Source organism: Taurulus bubalis (assembly GCF_910589615.1).
Source record: "Taurulus bubalis genome assembly, chromosome: 13".
NCBI lineage: Eukaryota > Metazoa > Chordata > Actinopteri > Perciformes > Cottidae > Taurulus > Taurulus bubalis.
The window spans coordinates 14734755-14756391 of NC_136601.1; the positions used below are offsets into that span (position 1 = coordinate 14734755).

Genomic DNA, 21637 nt, shown 5'->3' on the forward strand with positions numbered 1-21637 from the left:
CCAGATAATGGGTCCAAATCACACTAGTTCACTATTTAACTCAGGCCTTCCTCCACAGTTACCTACACTACTGATGGTACTCCTGCAGTTGGAGGCCAACAAAGCGTAGTCATCTAGAATTGAAATGTCATTGTGTCACTTTAACAATACTTTTTTTCATGTTAAAATTGTCCGGACATGATTTTCAAGCAATGAATCCCCATTTCATTAATTTATTCAGGGCATATTCATACAGTGTTCTCTTTTTCTTCATTTTGTCCCGTCTTATTTTTGAGGCTGAAGCTTTGTTTTCAGCTCAACAAAGAAATGCTGTGATCATTTAGAACTTTTCCAAACCAGCTTTTCACACAGTTATCAAGGGAAATGACAAAAAGGCACCCATCTCTTTGCTTTGAAAAAAGATGACATATAACTGCTCTAGTGCCCGAATAACTGAGGAAAACATCAAAGCTGATTGGTGGGTTGTTTCTAAAAGAGTCGTCTAAAAGAGATGTGTTTAATGTGTTTACATGCTGAATTTTATCCCATTATTATTGTATGCTAGATTAGTCCTGTTTTTAGATTGGGAAAGTCAACAACACAGTCTGTTTACTGTCACTGAAGCCCTTGATGAGGAACTGATTAGGATACGTATAAAAACATCCATCAGGATGCTAAGACATTTATACTCTTTATCCCATTTGCCGGTGGGTTTCATGCTCTATGAGTTTTCCTATTTTCATCCTATGTGGAACGTCAGATGTATGATTGGATTTATGAATGGCCTGAAGAGCACCCAGTAGAAATGTGCATTGTTGTGTGATGTAAATGCTACATTGTGAAACATTTTGCACCTTGCACAGTGGGACAGCCCAGGCAGATATCATCTCAGAGGCTGATATGCTTTACGATCATGTTCCATTTCTCGGGCAGACTAACAGAGCTTTTCTCTGGAATCGCTCAAGTGGAACTGAAGTTCTCATGCACACGTTAAGTTACAGACACATAGCTCATTAAGAAACAATCGATCACACCCCACTGCTCACTTACAAACATCACTTTCAAACTTCCTCATCTCACTTCTCCCTGGCTTTCTCCAACACACACACACACACACACACACACACACACACACACACACACACACACACACACACACACACACACACACACCCACCCACACCCACACGATTGAAATCTTGTTTCAACATTCTTGTTTTCCTTCTCTCCTCTCTCCCGCTCTTCCTTTTACCAGAATACCTGACTGAAGTGGACCTGGATTGGATCCTTTAAACTCAGAGTGGTGAGTCTCTGACTAAGCTGTGTTAACAACACAATGACATTGAACAATGCTCACAATGATACATGAACTGAAATGGCATCAGGTTTTCTTTTCAAAAGCATTAAAACCATCCTGAGATTACATCTGACATTGAGACATTTTTCCTAATCTTTGAAAAATCTGAAAGGAAAAGAACAAACACCTCTGATGCTCACTGTACACATCCACCGAAGGACAAATACTCCACACATACATTTCCGAGTAGTTCAACCCAGATTTACTGTAAATGTCGGGATACCCATTTAACACAGGCAACATCACTATTAACATATACTCTATATAACTGTCTTGTAAGAGCCTCTAAATGTCAAAATCAAGTGTCTCATATTCATCCAGCTCATAAGCTGCTTATTGGACTTTCCAATTCCACCAATTACTTCGCACTTCACAGTGTAAGATGGCACAGTGAGAGACATGTTTTTAAAGAGGGAAGTGTCATTATTAGCTTGTATTATGTAGACCTTTAGTTCTATCCATTAGCTTTAATATGTTGATGTCACCGCTGTATATTTGCAAGGCATTGACTGGTTTTTAAACAGTACAGATGTCTGGCAATGACAACAAGCATCGGACCGATTAACTCTGAATCAGCTGCCACTCTAAATGACACATAACTAATAAATAATAACTTCATGATATGTGCATTACTGTTTTTGTACCCCATACTGTAATCCTAGCAAGCAGATGGTGTTGAAAAATGAGTTCCTCCATATGCAGTGTTTCATTAAAACTCAAAAGCCTGCTTGAACAATCCTGCTTTCTGTGTTGTAAAGACACCATCAGACACCAACATACCTGCAAGGCCTGCTCATGTAATGAGCATTCTCCACCTAATTAATGCTTAAATCTGTACATAGTGTAGACAAATATTAAACAACTACAGTATTTTATGAATAAAGATTTAGGAGGTCACTTCGCAAGACTTCACACTTTTACACTGCAGCATACATAATAATTGCAAAATACTGCATATACTTCTTTGTGTTTAACCTGTTTAATTTTTAATGAGCTCTGCTTCTGGACCTAGAGCACGAAATAAAAAGAGAAATTGCTGTCGGCCTATAACCTAAGGTTGCTCAAACAGCACTGAAACTTGGATGACAAAACAATCCAGACTCATTAAAGTGGCATGAGGAAAAGTAGTTAAATAAATATAATACAATATTGGCGAAAACAAAAACATTTTTTGCAAGCGCAAGGACTTTTGCAACGTAGCAGGACAAGATGAATACAGAATTGCAAAAGGAAACTACAGTCTTTCTTTTGACGACTGTGCCCGACTAGATTAATACTGGTAATACTTTCCAAAAGTGCAAACATTACAAAAGAGAATTGTGATGTCAGCCAGAATAGCTAGATTTTATGGGAAACTGAGGGAGATACGGAGCCGAACCGAGCTACTGGTTTCCTCTGTACCAAACTAGTCAATAAAACATACTAGAACTGAACCACATGAAGGAGAGTGATGCCAGTATTACTCACCACATACAGACACACACAACGATTTATTGCCGAGCTCCACACACACACACACACACACACACACACACACGCACACACACACACACACACACACACACACACACACACACACACACACACGCACACACACCCAGACACACATCACACAAAGAGAGGCAGAAAAAGAGAAACAAGAGAGTAAGCGAAGAAAAGCAAAAGAGAGATTCAGCAGAGAGTTGCAGATTAAATATTTAAACATAAATCGTAATATTCCTCTTAAAAACGAACGCCCTAGTTATATGGCCCATTTATGAATTGTGTTTTCATTTAAAAAAGAGCGTTTCGTGTGGCCTGCGCCTCTGTCCGTGGAGTTCCAGAGCGTACCCATCCACCCGCTGTGGGAACTGAAAACTAGAGACGTTTCCAGCACCAGCACAGCGCCGATTTTACGGTTTGTGTATCTTAATTGTGTTTACTATAGTGGACACGAGCTTGAATTCCACAACAGAGGCGCGTGACTAAAATGAAATGTGTGTTTGTACATCCCGGAACAGCGCTGCGACACGGCTCCTAAATCCTGCTCGCGCTCTGTTATGAACACAAAAAATCCCCCTGCTGAAAATCAATGACACGGTGAGTGCGTATTGGGGAGAGAGAGAGAGAGAGAGCGAGAGCGAGAGAGAGAGAGAGAGAGAGAGAGAGAGGCGGTGTCTAGTGACTGAGGAGGAGGAGAAAGCTCCCGGTACGGTCGTCCTCGCAGCTCCCTTTTTACCGTCAATCCAAGCAGTCGGGTACCACCGGAGTGCCCGGGGCCGTGGACTTATTTTCCCCCGGGAATCGACACATTGGGCAACAACGAACTATTCCAGGTAGGTGCGGTGCTGGCTGTTGATGGGTGTTTTTAGTTTAATTTTTTTTTTTTTAATTAAATGTTGTATCAAAGAAATATAAAACTGGAAATGAAAGTGAGTAGTTGTCGACTTTCATGGTGCTGCTGCTGCCGGATGGGGGAGAAAGCAGATGAGAGCCCAGACAAAGCTCCTGGGAGGCGGCAATAGTGTTGACGCGGCTAATTGCTTTTTAAATTGGCGGAGGGGGAAGCTTGCAAGCTTTAGTTATGTCGCGTTGCCCCATCTGCCGCGGTGACAACTCTCCAATGTTTATAATCCGATTAGGAGAAGGATCAGCAATTTGATCAAATGAGCACTCCACGGCCACGCCGCAACAGTGGCGCTTTCCAGCCGCTTTGTACGTTCCATTGTGACATTCTAACCAATATGCGTCACACTATGAGAGTTCTGTGTTCGGTAAAGTGCCCTGTCTCACTTCATTCTGCTCTTGTAACACTTTACTGCATCCTCTTCCTCCGTGTCTGTTTTCTCTCTCTGAATGGCATCCGTCTCATGTCCCCCTCTCTCTCTCTCTCTCTCTCCCTCTCTTTCTCTCTCTTTTTTTCTTTGTTTTCAGAAGATGCTCTTCTTTCTGCTACCTGTCGTGGCTCTTTTGCTGAGCAGAGAAACGACGGTCTCCGGTAACAGTAACGACAAATGGGTGAGCACCGTGGCTCAGTACAAGGACAGGTCCTGGAACAGATTCAGAGATGTGAGTTTGAACTGAGAGAAACAACATCCAGCCAAAAGGGGTACCATCATTAGCGACCTTGTGTTTGTGGTGTGTGTGTGTGTGTGTGTGTGTGTGTGTGTGTGTGTGTGTGTGTGTGTGTGTGTGTGTGTGTGTGCGTCTGAGTATGTGTGTGTAAGGGGGGGGGGGGGGGGGGGGGGAGAGAGAGAGAGAGAGAGAGAGAGAGAGAGAGAGAGAGAGAGAGAGAGAGAGAGAGAGATAGCTATATGCCCCTGATACACCCCATGAGTACCTGAGCACCTGCCAGCAGGCATAATCGACATTGTAGTAACTCAGCAGGTTCAGATTCTGGTTGAGGGAGAAGCAGCCTCATAGACTGAGAACATCAGACCTCTGCATATGATTGAACATATACAAAACAGAAAGCAGAGCTCATGATTTGACTGACTGAATTATTTCCTGAACTGAATTGACGGTCTTTACTTGACAGTGTTGACATTATGAAATGTTATATTTTCATTCCACTTTCAAGTAGTCTTACAGCTTGTATAACTGATAATGTATCATCTCTTTCAGTCAGAATCAGAAAAAGAGAGTCTGTGACTTATTTCCAGCTATGAGTCCAGTGGAATTTCATAATAGACACAACAGCCTCTGCAGTAATGATGTGTGTCTGGTTCTGCCTCTCCTGTAGGATTTCTCAGAAAAAGAACATACAGTACATGCAAAAGTCTGTCGTCTACACAGGAGTTAGGGCACCCGTGTGTGTCTCTGTGTAGTTCAGATGGTGAATCATCAAGACTTGTTTATTCAGGGATATCAGGCATGAATTGGATGAAATCTCAGAAGTTGCCATGTTTGCTCTGCAGTTGACTATTTTCCAGCTGAATCAATGTTCTGTCAAGTCAACACAGGCACATATTGATGCATTTGTGTCTCACTTTTGTGTAAACATCTATGAAATTTTCTGAGTAACCTTTGACTGAAGAAGAACTTAGTGAATAGAGTAGGTGCTTCACGTACTCTATTTGAAAGTCAATTTGAAGTCGAGGCATGACTCTGCAGCGACACCAACGTGTAGGTCTAATTATTGTGAAAAAAAGAAATAGAGCACACATTCAGCCAGTTGCTGCGCAGCCACATTGTTTAAACCCCCATGTTTTCAAAGATACCCCATATATAAGGGGGGATTTTTTGGGGGGGAAGTGTGCAAAACAATTAAACACAAGACATCCAGAAGATTTCTATTTTATGGAATGGTACAGTCATAAAAACCTGTAATTTTGGGTTTAAATATTTCACTCGGTGTAAACATTATACAGCTTCAATGAAGAACTGGAAGAGAATATATGTGATGCTGCCAGACGGTGTGATTTAAACATCCTTACAGCTACTTAAGGGGAAATTGGAAGGGTTAGATGTATTTACACTGAAGGCATCGTGCCATGAACATAATTACTCATGACTTCAGTTTCTTTGGGTATTGGTATTTTCTTAGGGCAAGCTTGTGTTCTTCTCCGAATTCGGCCTCACCTGGAGAATGACACCAATACCGAACCAGCATACTCTCCAGTCTAACCTGTCGTCATCAGGCTGATGGTGACAGCAGTGTAAACACAGGCTTTTCCTTTTGATTACTCCGAACATGACGGTGTCCTCAAGAAATTCCAGTCGACAGTGGGCTAACTTTGGCCTTATTAGCTGACCTTCCCCATACTGTACTGGATCAGCGCCAGTATTAGTCATGTCTGTACACACTGCAGGGCTCTACTACCTGCAGTGTGTGTGTGTGTGTGTGTGTGTGTGTGTGTGTGTGTGTGTGTGTGTGTGTGTGTGTGTGTGTACACTGCTGCCTACTTTCTATTCCTCTGTCTGGTCTCCTGTGCAAGTGAAACTTATGAACAGGAAACTGTCAGTGGAGGGCTGCGGACAGGAGGAAAAGTAGGAAAATGTGGTTCTGTATCAGTCAATTCCAAACTACAAAACAAGCATTCTTACAACTATCTTAATTATTTAGCTTGAAATGACAAAATACAGAGGTGAGCTAGCATATTTACCTTGCTTTCTTGAACATTACGATTTTGGGGAACTTTGGTACGAATATATACATATATACATGGAAAAGAATATATCTTTTTTTCAGAAATTCAAGCTGGATTATAAAAACTGTTAATTTGATGTCATAATTGGAAGCCAGATTTTAATCCTTTATGACCCTTTACATCCTGAAGCAGTATATGCACACACTAGTCATCAGTCAGTCAGTCTCACCCCCTGCATGAACTCCACATTTTTCTTTCATGCTTCTCTCTTTCACAAATTTTCATCCTCTGTCTCTGGAGCGGTGAATGACCCTGTGCTTCCTCAACCATGGCCGTCTCTATCTCCCCCTCCCTCTCCATCTGCCCTCAGCTGTGACTCCTCCTCTCCAGTGTTCCCCCCTGCCTGCCATGTTTCACTCTGCATCCGCGATGAGCTACTTGCTCCCTCCCACATATTGCCTGGAGCGTCCATAGTTAAACAGTCAAAGTATCTTGACAACATGAGGAAAATAGGATTTGATTTATTTTCTTTTGCTCGGCACATTCCTAACAACAGGACTGTAATGCAGACAGATGGCTTATTTTAGTCCACTCCAATCTACAAAGGACAAATAGAAATCAAATATGTCATTCATTATCACATTTTGTCTGTTCCAAAAAATATTTTCTTCAATCAAAACAAAGCCAATGTATGTGTTATTAGTTTGTATACTTGATGCATGCATGCATTTCAGCTGGTTTGTTGAAACAAAAGGACACATTCGTGGAATAAATGACACAAAGCATTGGCTTCAGACTAAAGTCTGTGGACAGGCTTGCTGGCTGAGCCAGAATTCTGATTAGTTGAGTTGTCTAGTGGAAAAGTGTAATTTTATTGTTCTAGTGCGATGCCTTTGTTTCTAGTGTGCTTCAGTGAGCTTCTTCAGCTTGTTAGATGATCTAAATGTTTTTGACCAATTCAATATTTTCTTAATCTTTCAATTTGCTTGACCAGGTTTGTTGCTCTTTTGCCAAATCACTTGTTGTAATTTTAGCAAATGGTATTTTCTTTTTCCTCAAGTTACAATCACCACTTTAATTTGCATGATCGTGTATGCAAATAAAGTATAGCTGCATTGAATATACTGTACACAAATTTGTATGCAGCACTGAGTTTGACTGTGTTTCTGTTTCAATAAGGGACAACTTTGTTGTAAGCCTGCAGCTGCCTCGTGCTGTTGGCTATATCAGAGTATTCTGGTCAGGACAAAAGCATATATGGGGGGTATTCAGTGGTAGAAGCAGCAGCAGTAAAACAAAATAGCTCATTACCCATTATCTGGTAACACTAGCATTCAGGATTGAGACTGTGGTGCATGAAACATGTAACTAGTTTCCACACCGTCTCTTTATGGGGATGGTTACGCATGTGTGCTCTCTTACAGTCAGTATATTTGTTAGTTGAGTGAATCTAATGCTTTTCCTGACGTGTCCTTACAGACACATTTGGAGTTGATATCACAGTAATTCGCTATTTATTAATGATATACCTAATTACTTGACCTTGCTCACCTTTTGTGTTAAAACCTTCTGTGGTCGCTGCATTGCAAAGAGGAATTACTGATTATTTGGAACCAAACTATTGCCGCATTTGTTAAAAGGTTGGGGGAAAAAAAGTCCCCGGTGGAATTGCTTTTGACATATTAGTGAAGTCTATCGGATAAAACTGCACATATTATGGTCTGTGTTTTGCTGAGCTGGCCGGTTCAAGTCAGTTCTGCTATTCTGGCCTGAAACAGCCAATTATTTGTGGATGTATGTAGTGCAAGGAGATTATTGGGTAGTTTGTATTGAAGAAAAGGTTCAGCAAGCATTGGTGTCTGAAAGACTGTGTATAACAAGAGCAGAAGTTGATCTACGTTGAGAATGTATAGAACTGATCATCAGGACCATCTGATTTCATGAATCTGATCAGAACTCAGTCCTTTTTTTGGCACGGTCCAAAATGTGCCTGTTTTACTAAAAGCACAGAAAGTTGGCTTTGAATGCCTGGCCAGATTGATAGAATGTTTACTCATTTTACAGATTTTAACCTTAATTTGGTCAAACGCCCAGCCCTTGTTGGGCGTCTCGGGATGTCTTCCGCTGTCTAATCTTCTCTCCTGTTGTCTCTTATCAGAATCTCTCTCTGCAAACAGTGACAGAATGGCTGTCATTGCCATCCAGGCAGACACACTTTTATCTTCAGGAGGTGGAAAAGTTGTTTGCACTCTTCTTCCTGTTTCTTTCTCCTGAAAGAGTCATTTCTCATCTCCGTCCTCCTTCCTGTCCCTTTCTCTCGTGTCCTACTGAAATCCTGTCTTCCGCCCTGCTCGCATGCCGTCAGGTTTGCAGAAATGCACTAAATCTTATTTGCGTGGGACACCGGACGTGTGCTGCATATTTCCCTCATATATTTGTGTAAGTGCATGCTGTCCCCAGACTCTCTGTTCATTTGCTGGTGGACCTGGTGTTCGGCTGAAAAATCTCAGACAGCTACAAACCACCATGTGTGTGTGTTTGCGTGGTTGCATTGCGACTATGTGTGTCACAGCCAGCGGCCTGTCTCAGCTCAGTCTCATGGTGACAATTAAATTCTGTCATCTTTTATCTTCAGTATTTACTTTTCCAAGACGACAGTCTCTCTGAGGCTGCCAGTCACCGACCCCCGCTGTCTGTCTTTTACAAAATAGTGTGTCAAATGTGTGTGCATTTGTGTGCTTGTGTGTACGCACAATTATTTTCATTGCAAAGCTGGTCGGTGTGGTAGCTTGTATTACATGTTTTTCCCTCTTCCATTTATGGAGGAGAGGGTTTTGCTGCGCTTGCACGTTCTTTTTTCAGCCTCACTCTGACACACGGTAAACACATTCACACCTGGGAGCTTCCCACTGCATCCAAATGAACTGGTCCTCTTCTGCTATGTCTATGTTTGCACCCTGGTGTGAATGTGTGTGTCCTGATTACGCAGCTTGGGGGGGAGGGGCGGGGTGCGGTTTAGAGAAGCAGCTTAAATGAGACGAACCCTGGAGTCACCTTCACCTTCTCTCTCTCGCTCTCTCTCTCCCACACACACACACACACACACACACACACACACACACACACACACACACACACACACACACACACACACACACACACACAGACCCCTGAGTGAATACTCCCCTACAGACAAACAGTATTTCTGTCAATTAAACGAAGTCTTGGGTGAACACCTGCCATTCTTTCTTATCTCTCCTTTGCTCTGTCCTACATTTCTCTTTCGCCTCTTAAGCTGCCTCTCTACCTTCTCTTCAGACTGTTTATCACCTCCCTTCTTTCCTGGCTCTTCTCTCTCTCGTTTTATACTCCACTAACTCCTGATGAAACAGTGTCCTTCAAAATACACCTTCTCCCTTCATCCCTTTTCCTCTGCCATGCTTTCCTTCTGCATGCATACTTCTGACTGTGAGCTATGGATTTCAAGTGAAAAAATGATGATCTAATCTCTGTGTTGAAGGAGAGTCTTCCTTGTCATGTAGTACCCCTTTAAAATGACTCGTGGAAAATGTTCACATCTCTCTCCAGCTGCTGTCTCTGCATGTGTATGAGTGCTCACCGCACAACACAACACACAGGCACAGCTGCCCATCCACCCTGAGGCTCTTGGAGACATCGATCAGTACATTTACAGGGCCTGGTAACCCTGATTGGAGCCTTGATATAATCAATAAGTGTGTGAAGAGGCAGGAAGACGGACACACACACACACACACACACACACACACACACACACACACACACAGAGACACAGACACACATATGCAGGAACACACACACACGCACACTAACATTTGGAGGACAATTCGGTCACAGGCTAGATAGAGGTCACTGTCCCCTATGACCAGGATAAATAGGTTTTGACTGTGTGTGTGTGTGTGTGTGTGTGTGTGTGTGTGTGTGTGTGTGTGTGTGTGTGTGTGTGTGTGTGTGTGTGTGTGTTGGAGGATAGAACATAGAGAGACAGACAAAGTAAGGAAGCTAAAGGGTTGCCAGTGTAGTATTGGCTGACGATAAGAAAGAGGAAATGGGGGAAAAAAGCGAGATGGTAGGAGAACAGGGGAAGAGGAGGAGCTTTCATGTGAAGCCTATCAACACTGCGGGCAGAACAGATGGACAGACAGAGTATGGAAGGACGGGAGAAATGTGAAATCCATCATCAATAAAACATTGTGTGTGTGTGTGTGTGTGTGTGCTTCAGTCAGCTTTGTCATGGCAGCGAGATGAAGAGATGGTGTCTGATTTGCGGCTAATGTTAAAAGATTTAGACAGAGAAACCACCCTCAGACTATTGTGGGGGAAAACCTACATGCTCTATACTACTTTTGTATTTGAATGCCTTACTTTGAGCCATATTATATTAGAAAGTAGATCTTTTTTAAACATATGCCACTGTTACTATGACACTAAAGTGTAGAAAATTCCATTTCTATTCCTAAATGAGGGATTGCAATGGATCACCTATACTGCACATACCAAACCAATATTCATATTTAGCTACCAGCATTATCAGCACCCTACATTTAGAGGTAGGTGATATAATGATATATTAAATGAGAATTTATGATTTTTTTATGAAAGAGATTTTACTATGCTATTTATACTGAGGTAGCTTTCCCTTTTAAAGGGACAGCTCACCCCAAATCACATTTATTTTCCTCTTCCCTTTCAAATAGGAACTATGATTGAAAGAAAATAGTTTGTACATGATTCACTTTTTTGTTGTTGCATATGTTGTGAAAAAGGTGCACAATATGGCCGGGGATGTGATCTAAAAGGGTTAAAAGGACATTTTTCATTTCATCTCAATCCATCTCGAAAGTTATGTGCTCTATGAAAAGTTAAGGGATCATTCTTTATATAGTGCCTTTTGTCAGGTGAAAATAAGTTTTTGTTCAAAACTTTGGTCTATGACCAAATACCTGCAATACTAAACATTCAGCCTCCGGGCTGTTGTTTTTAATGCTAATTATCGGATGTTAGCAGGCTAACCCCATCCACATCGCTCACCCCTACCTACAATATGTTTTCTTCATGTGTTGATCTAACATCAATGCACACCATCATTATGACACCAATGGGGCTGGAACTAATGATCATCAAATAATATGTTGACTTTTTTAACATTTATTGAATAACTATACAATAAGTCACTAATGGTAAAAGAGGCAAAGGTGACAAACACTTTTTTGTTTTGTCTGATGTGAACAATACAATAGAGGAAAAATACCCCAAAATATTCTCGACAAATTTTCTGTTAATTGTCTGTCTAATTATTCAAGTAATCTTTTCAACACTAAAACAGATTCACTCTCAATATAATTTCCAGTGTAATATGCATTACCCTGCATAGATTGTGATCCATATGGCTTCAAGCTGTCTTCACTTCATTTTCACCATATTTCATTTTCATGGATGTCTGCGGTTGTTTCTAAATTTACATAATACTAATAACAGGCAGAAATCTTTCTGTCAACATATGTCTTTAGTACAGTGGGTTTTTACTCACATCGTTAGCAGCCGGTTTTGATGAACGTGTGTGTGTGTGTATGGAAACGTGTGTATCATAGTTTCATGCATAATAGGTTGTTTTGATCATCATGTCACTCTACTCTATATGTCAGAATAGTTTTGCCTCTTTGTGTTTCGGTTGCCTTTGCCATTAATGAAGCTGTCCCCCCCACTGTGCGCTCGCTGGTTTTTGTATGATCAGATGTTTCTTCCTCAGGTTTTTGCTCCCTCTACATCTCTCCATATGCCAGTGCATGATTTGATATTTTGTCATCTGTTTTATAAGTTGAAATGAGTGGAGATAAGCCATAGCAGCCGTATTCACCCGCTTGTTACTCTGACAAATAGGATAGACCTGCCGCTTTAACTAGTCTAGTAGGAACCACGCAGGTGAAACTAATCTCGTTAACGAGGGCTCAGTTCCATCAACCCTATACCAACACCCTGGAACTAGCTCACCTTAAATGGAATGCAGTCATTTTAGATTTCATTTTCATGTCAATTATACCTGTCAACAGAAATCGAGAGGTATATTGTTACTCAGCAATGAATACGCTCTATAATTAGGATGTTTTATATAAAAAAAATCTGAGCTCAAAAGGGGTCTTTTTTGGACACAATTATTTTACATGAATTGTCTCAGAAGCGAATGGTGGGTTGAGCAAGATCATTTATTTTCTTTGTGTATCTCGATCACATCATGTCTTTCTGTCATTTGGTTTCTCTTTTTTGTGCTTTTAGCTAAACGCTTACGTCAGCACATTAACATGCTCACAATGACCATGCTACATGCCGAAGTTGAGCAGGTATATGTTCACTATCTTAGCATGTTGGCCTGCAAACATTTTCTAATTGGCACTAAAAACAAAGTACAGCTGAGGCTAATAGAAAAGTTATTAGTTTTGCAGGTCATAAACCAAAGAATTGGACAAATTCTAATTTTGACCTGGTAATGACGCGTTATGAAAGGAGATGAAAGTAATAACAATTCATTCTCTGGAGACCATGAATGCCAAATGGCATGGCAACCTATCCAATTAAATAAAACACTAAAATATCAACATCATAGCAGTGGGCACATGAGACAAACATCAGTGTTGTTGATTTCCTTTTTCAGTCATAATAATCATCTTTTATAATTTCATGCTTTAATTGATTAAACCTGAGTTTACCTCCCCTTGTTTTCTGTAATTACAGTAGATGTATCTAAGAGGATGGACGCAATCATTGCTTTTCCCGTCATAATAGCTGATGCAGATGATAATTACAACAGTCAAATTACATGTTGTTCTTTGGAATAGATAGTTGGGCGATATATTGTGTTTCTGAGGTGGCCTAATCAATTATATAATGCAGCATACTTTACTGACAAGTCTTGCACAGGTTGTATTTGAAAGTAGCCTTCTGAGTGTCACTGTGTGAAATAAATCATGGGCAGTCTGTTTCTCTTTTTCACACCTCCCCAGCCCTCCTTTCGATCAGTGTCAGCATCTCTCCCCTCCCTCCCTCTCTTCCTCTCACTCTGATGTTTATGGTCTCTAAAACCATGTCAGATTGAATTGGTCATTATCTAATTTTTCCCCTGAGGGCAGGGATACAGTTACTGTTTGTGTGTGTGAGTTTGAGAGATGTCTTGTCGGCTTCAATAATTCAGGAGGTGTCTGCTGCTGCAGCTCATGTGGGACTCCTGAGAGAGAGGAGGAGAGCGGGAGAGAGGGAGGCAGGGAGAGATTGACACAAAAATCTGCTCCTCCTCCTGTGGCTTATAGTGCTCTTCCATATTCCTTAGTGCATCATTTTGTAGTTTTCTGACACTACAACTCCCTGGTGGTGCACTCTTGTTTATGAAACACAAACTCTTGGGACTTGTAGGTAATGGTAATGAATAGTTGAACCCTGAGGGGTTGAATGAATGCTGCATGTAAATGTGTGGATTCTGCATGTATGCGTGTGGACAGTTAAACCAATAGGCCTCTGGGTAATGTAGTGAGACAGTGTTAGTTTTTCCAAAGACTAAGTGGAACTGAGCTGTCGGCTGCTTCCCCCAAAGAGCCGTTTATTCTGGTTTATCAAGGTGTACTGGTCTAAAATGTATATCATATTAATACAACATCCTTTATTTAATTATGGCTGTTGCAATGAGGGGTGCATGGATGTCGAAACCAAATTCCATCGTGATCTCTTGAATAGTGGTTCACATATTTTAGTGTGCCACAAAAATTTAATAGAATTACATAAAATATCCTCTTTTGTAATACATGTCCTCGAAAGGTGGCGGTAAAAATTCATATGTACAGCTTTAATCGGGTAATTATGTCACCACTATGTTGTTGCTGTCCACTCTTTAAAGAGGAGAACCCAGTTTGTTGTTGGTTTCTTTGTTGGTGTGCTTCTGCTGTCAGTGTGGGATGAGTGAGTTATTTCATCTATGTGTCAGAAATGAAAAGTGGATAAAAGCAGCCTCTAGTCACGGGACCCAGTGCTCCACTTTAACCCCTCAGATAGATGCACTGCTGCTGGTCGGGGTGGTGGTTCTGCTATTGAAGTTAGTGTTAGCCCGTCACTGCCAACTTCGCACCCATTTTCTCTGGCACTATACGCAACCGCTCTCCAGTCAGATGCCACAGCGTTGTCAAAGTAACAGCTGGCTGGACGTCCTGTTTCAGACTGACTTTCAAATCCATGGAGACACATGTAACCAGATTTAAGCCAGATGGTGTTTTTATCCCTGGTATCCTATTTAAACTTTTTAAATGTTAACACACATAATATAGGTTCTGAGGGGAAACTCTAATTTAAAAGTAATGTGGTTATTTTTATTGTATAATAGTATTTGTAGTGTAGATAGTTTGAAGAGTTATAGATGACTGCATACCTGGCTGGAGGAAAATGGAACTAAGTTGAGTGTGAAGTATCACAGTGACATTCATTAATTTTACATGTACACCAGAATTGATGAAAGTAGTTAAATAAATGGACAAGGTAGCATTACATATGATCAGATAAGATACTTCTACATGCATTTGTACATGAAGCACTATTTAACAAAGCTTGTTCCTGCTTTGAATCAAACTGGGATGTTACGTTATTATGAATTTCACCCACTATTTTCCCAATGAAAACCATTATATCTACAACACATCTACAACACACAGGTTTCTTGATGCAAAACAAAACAAACATTTTCCAAGGTTCAAGGTTTTTATAGAGGCCATTTGTGCCTAGACCGTCAGTCCACATTCATTGGAATTCTTTGCGCAGGGCTCTCCGAGTCAACAGTTTTGGAGAGAATAAAAATAAGAAAAAACACACTATACAGGAAAGAGAAAAAATATAAAATATGAGAACACTATACGAAATATGAAAACACTGTACGAAATATGAAAACACTGTACATACGGCGGTATATGTGCAAAGGTGGTCGTATATACAAGGAGGTTATTAGATGCATTTTTTTATTACAGTGATAAATAAATAAATAGGTTAGTCCTGAGTGCTGTTCCTATTCACAGTTTTGTTTTGCCATCAGTCTGACTGTGGCAGGGAAGAAGCTGTTGTAGAAACGTGTTCTATGGGTGATGATGCTGTCCGCTCTGCTGTGTCTCAGGTTGTACGTCAGTGTTTGTGTCTGAGCAGAGAGTGAGCTGGGTGGAGTGAGTCTCTGATGATTCCCTCTGCTCTTTTCCGACAGCGCTGCACATACATAGAGTCCATGGAGGGACGTTTTGACCCTGTAATCCTCTCTGCAGTCTTTATGACTCTTTGCAGAGCCTTCCTCTCTGCCTGTGTGGTGTTCCCATACCAGACAGTGATGCCTGCAGTGAGGATGCTCTCTATCAGTCCTCTGTAGGCTGAGAGGGCGATGGTTCAGACCAGCAGTTCATCTTAATGCACCAAAATGATAGGGTCATTAAAACATTCAAAGTGACTGGTCTAGGAAATATGACAACTTGAATCAACAACTCTTGACAATTACACAAACAAGATACTTCCTGTCTGTCATGGGCTTGAGTTTCTCACGCATCATCATGGGATACTGTGCTATGATGTGAATATCAACACGTTGTTTCAATGAGTTGACTTAAAATTATACACGGTAGTGTTATGAGACCAAACAGCACTTGTGTACACACACACACACACACACACACACACACACACACACACACACACACACACACACACACACAGTGCAGACATGGCCGGCTGTACCTGAAGGCTTGTCTTTCATTACCAATCCTTTCTGAAGGGTAAAATACTTGATTCGGTTCTTGGCATATAGGTTTTTGTTTTGTTCAATTAAAATCCCAGAAAACTCTTGCCAACTCAATCTCCATGTGCTGGCAACCAAAACAAAAATAAAATCAACAGCACATATTTAAATGATATCTATGTGTAATGCTTCAGCAGAAAGATGTCAAACTGAAAGCACTGCTTGGTCACCATGAGGCAAAAACCCCAGCTCATGTTAGTAAGACCACTGTGTTGGCACAGAGGGGGTCCAGCTACAGAAGAGTGACAAACTAAGACCTGTATAACAATCAACTTGTTGACAGTCAACTCAGTATTGTTGATCACTCAGTGCGTAGACATAGGTGACTGACTGAGGAGTAGAACCGATCCTGTTCTAGGTCTGGTGCTCAGTGTCCATGCAAGTCTTGATGTCTGATGACTGGAGACCCTCCCACGCACTAACAACCAGAGCAAGGGACTCACCTCCCTCATCGTCTGTACCTCACCCCTCTCCTCCTGCTCTTCCCTCTCCTCCCTCTCCTCCCTCTCTCCATCTCCCATTCATGTACAGTTGCGATGATACAGGCACGTTGTGTGTGTTGACAACGGCGGTCCCAGTGATTGAGCAGTGGGCGGGGGAAAGACATGGGAAGAATAGTGAAGCCAAAGGCTAGTCATGTTTTCTGAAGGAATAAAGGGAGATTGATTATGCATATGTCAGGCTTCAATTGATGGGAGATGGGTGTGGGTGGGGAAATGAATTAATTTATGCATATGCATGTTGGAGGATGACACAAGAATTGTGAATTGTTTGACAGCTTTAATTAAACTCAACCGAGTCATCCTCTGAGCTGCAGCTTCAATCACATTTGAATGAGCCACACATGCAGCAGCGCACATGGCATAAGGTCTCTCTCTTTACAGCTCCCCTCCCCTGTCTGCCTTTTGTTTGTTTGTGTGTGTGTGTGTGTGTGTGTGTGTGTGTGTGTGTGTGTGTGTGTGTGTGTGTGTGTGTGTGTGTGTGTGTGTGTGTGTGTGTGTGTACTCTAAACTTGAATACACTCGTGATTGGCACATTCCCAGTGACTTCCTCATGGATTTTGAGTTGGTTAATAAGGTGCACTGGTCAATACTTGGAGCTTCTTTTATCAGACATCTGGCGCATTCCTGAATACAAGCAGACAAAGAAAGCTTCACTTTGATTATCACCATTTTAATGGTTGCCATTATGGGATTCATTTAGCCAGAACCTTTTATTTGAGGTACAGTAGAGCGACTGATATTGTATAGTCACAGGCAGATAGTCTATCTTACTAACACAGATATGATGTAACCAGCACATGTTGGTTAGACAGAGAAGGCAAAATGAACGATTAGCTGGAGAACATAGCTGATTATTTACTTGCCAAAGAGACGACTACTCAAACTAAGTGAGCTGAAGGAGAAGAAATATTAGATATTCGCAACGTGGAAATGAATGCCAATGTTGATCTGAATCTGCTGGATGTGTAGATTCACCCTAAAAGGTTGTAATACAGAACGGGAAAGACAACGCAATGTCAAGTAGTTGTATTAATAAACCTAATACACAATATAATGAAGCTGACATTTCATAAACTCTAAGTGGTCTGTTTAATGATCTTCAGCTGATTTAATTTGAAGTAATCAACAACACTGCAAACAAATTGCATTTGCTGTGATAATAATCCACCCTGGTGCACACACACACACACACACACACACACACACACACACACACACACACACACACACACACACACACACACACACACACACAAATTAAATGTTCATGACCCCTTATTTGCATGTGTTTTTACTTTTATGTTATGCGGAAACATTTCATGGGCAGAGCTTTGCCACTTAGATGAAAACAGAAAATACCATCCCACTCTAACTTTTGCTGCCCGGTTTAGAGTGAGAGTGGGTGAGAGTTTTTGGTGTTCACTTCCAGTGAAAGCACTTTTTTAATTATGATTTTTATTAGCACTACCACAACGCCAGACAGACATATTGTACATGATCAGGTTGTATTTTACTTATATTCCGACAAATTAAACAACAAAAGTTCAAAAGTCGGTATGACTGTGGGTGCGTGGGTGTTTGTGTGTGTGTGTGTGTGTGTGTGTGTGTGTGTGTGTCTTATTCACTTTTCTTACACTTCCTCCCCTGTCCCAGTTTAACAAGGACACGCAGCAAGGGAGCAGGAATGGGCAACACTGCAATATTCCTGACTCAGATTTGATAGCTGGCCTAGTTTCATACTTTTGCAGCGAAGGTCAAAGTATAGGCAAACATTTTGTACAATATAAGTGTGTGCTTGTGTGTTTGGAATATACTTTTACCGGACACCCCATGTTTCCAACAGAGGTAGAGGAAATACTAGGACAGCAGGTTGTGGTCCGATTTAATTTTGGCAGCATCTTCTGCCAGGGCACACTCATTTGATCACAGTCCTCGTGAAACATTGGTGTGTGTGTGTGTGTGTGTGTGTGTGTGTGTGTGTGTGTGTGTGTGTGTGTGTGTGTGTATGTGTGTGTGTGTGTGTGTATTTGGACAATTTGCATTTAATTATTTTACATTAAAATGAATATGTACCACAGAGTGATTGGATAGAAAAACAGTTTTGAACAGTTCTCTCTCGTGAGCATTTGCTTGTGCAGAAAACAGTGCTGTGTGCAGAATGTCAGTTTGCAAGCTAACATATTATTTTTCTGTTTTCCTTTCATGTCCTGATCCCTTTCCCTCCCTGATGGTACAACAGGTAAGTCTGTATTTTCTATTTGCTCATTTTGTTGTTAACTATAATAATTAGTGTGTTTGTGTGTATATATTTTCTGGTTGGTGTGTTATTTTGACTGCAGGGACTTGGGCTGTTTCTTTCAACCTGGGTTCCACACACATACACATCTACTGTACACACACAGGCAGTGCACACACACACACATAGAGGTCTGTGCCGTTGGCGAGATGATTTGTCGACTTAGAGTTTATAAATGTGTTTGTAGGTGTTTTTGCAGGTACAGCCTTGGTTACTACAGTACTGGCCTCCAGGCTTGAGTGTGGCAGCGGAGATTTGTAGCTCTGCGCCCTGCTCTCCCCTGAGTTTACACACACACACACACACACACACACACACACACACACACACACACACACACACACACACTGCATTTGGATTGTATTGCCGACACTCAAAACCTTGTGGCCTGAAGTTTGACTGCTGTTAACAGCAATCAGCGAAAAACACTCCTGCATTGTGCGACAGATCAGAACTCAGCCGTGTCCGAATATGTGTCCACACATGACACTTCAATGCGACCTACCTGATAGTGATTGGATGTATTTCAGGATCAAAGGAAAAACCTTTGTTATTTCTGGTGCTTACCCGTCTTCCCTGCAGTATTCGTATGCTTGTTTCATTGAAGAATAGCTGCTAACAAAGCTCTGCTCATTTGGCGAAAATCACATTTTCATATAAATTCCTTCCAATGAAATCCCCCGGTTATTTTGTTATTTTAAAGGTTTTATTTTGAGGCAGCAATATCAGGAAATGTGTTTTTTTCATCAGCGTTAACTTCACATGACACAAGACAGCGGGTCTCAGGTGTGTTTTCCTCATCTCTCCCCTTTGGCTTCGGAGAGGAACTCCTGCGTGGGGGGAAGATAAAGGAGACCTACGTTTGATAAATTGTCCACACCTCACTGCCATGAGAACTCAATGCGAGCCAGGCCACTTCGGCATGTGGTCTGGCTGATTGGACCCCAATGCGAGGGAGATCCGATCTCGCTGTGTAAAATAGACACAGGGAAGCTCATTTCAACACATGCAGAGGGAGTGACTTCTTTCTCTGCTCGGGTGTTACTCCACTATATCTTTACATAATAATCAATATGATATAGACATTGTAAAGTCGCTGAACCCTGCCAGTTCTTACTCATGTAGGGGTTTGAACAGGGCGTGAAATGATAAACCAAGTAACTATAGCGCTTTAGAGTTTTGATTTATTCATGATTTTATGTTACCGTAGTTGTAACAATTTTCTAGGTATTATTTTGTATACCAGATTAAGTGCACTTGGTCAAATGAGCCCCTTTAGCTCACGAGTAGTTTGAGCAATGACAGGTTTGATACCCGCCTCATCCACACGTCACTAAGTAGGACACTGAACCCAAACCAGTCATAAGTTATGTCCATGGGAAAATAATGTATTCGCTGAAAAATAAATTACTTTTGAAAAAACAGAGCCAAATAAATGCAAAATAATTAAACCTTTCCCTCTGATTATGCTGTATGCTCAGTCAGGTACATGTGATTGGTTAACTTGGCTGCTTTGAAATAGCATTTTGTTTAGCTTTGAGAAAGGTTTGTGTTATCTATATCTGAAACTCAAACAAACCCATGCACCTCATTATTATCGGCTCCTACTTGTCACAACCATGATGTTACCAATACCGCTGCTGTATGTCAACACTTTGTTTGCTCTACCTTTAAAACCTCTTGAAAGCTCATGTACATTTACCTGACATAAACCTTTAAATAAACCTGAAACAAATATAGATGATGAGAATAATATAGAGCTTCTCTATTCTTGTGTAGTACAAAGGGTCTTGCTTTGCTTATGATGATCGCATTGTGTTAATAACAGCACATCAAGCAGGAATACATGTATAGATAGGAGTATTCCTGAGAGATAGTCCAACATAAATTAAAAAGATAGTAAAACAATATTGATGTGACCATTTCTAAAGTGTACAGAGGAGTGGAAGAGATTGTGAAGGAAATAAGGGGACTTAGTAGGAGAGCAACCAAACATCAGTTTTGAAAGTGACAGCTCCATTACTGCTATCCTCCATTAATAACCAGCCAGGTCATTAGTGTGAGAAATGAATGCAGGCTCTCACAGAGACAAACAAACACAGCGCTAATCTCTGTTCTCCAACAGAGTGTCAACCGCCCCGACATGAATGAGGGGAAGGGAAAGTGAGCGGAGAGGTCAGGGTAGAGAGAATCATAGGGAAGGAGGAGAGGACGAAGGACAAGATAATACAACAGATACATGAATAGCTGAAGGGGATGGCGATGGAAAGTGATCCAGCAGATCTCAAAGCAGGCTAATTAGAGTGAGAGGAAACACAGAGAGAGAAGAGGAAGGGAAAGAATAGTGAGTTGTCTGTGATTTCTGTGAGAGGACTTTTTTCTTTATGTTTGGACAATGACAGCTCCATTATTTGCATCATCTGTGAAGAGCCAGCAAAGTCATTAGTGCTGGAAATGAGTCCTGCTGCACGGAGACAAACAAACAGTGCTGATCTCGAGCCTCAAACAGACTGCCAATCAACTACCAGGTGTGTCTGTGAAGAATGGCAATTAATCTGTGAGAGGGGCAGAAATAAAAAATACAAAGTG

At 41.3% G+C, this 21637-nt stretch overlaps 1 protein-coding gene across 1 annotated transcript in view; it reads left to right on the forward strand.

Annotated features, from left to right (window-relative positions):
- Nucleotides 1-4252: 4252 nt before the first annotated feature.
- spock1 (SPARC (osteonectin), cwcv and kazal like domains proteoglycan 1) overlaps nucleotides 4253-21637 on the forward strand; it is a gene marked incomplete at its 5' end in the record, with an annotated part of 94363 nt that continues 76978 nt past the window's right edge. Inside the window, one exon of the mRNA XM_079228586.1 lies at nucleotides 4253-4384. Coding sequence (XP_079084712.1) covers nucleotides 4253-4384 — 132 coding nt within the window. The remainder of the gene's footprint in view (nucleotides 4385-21637) is intronic.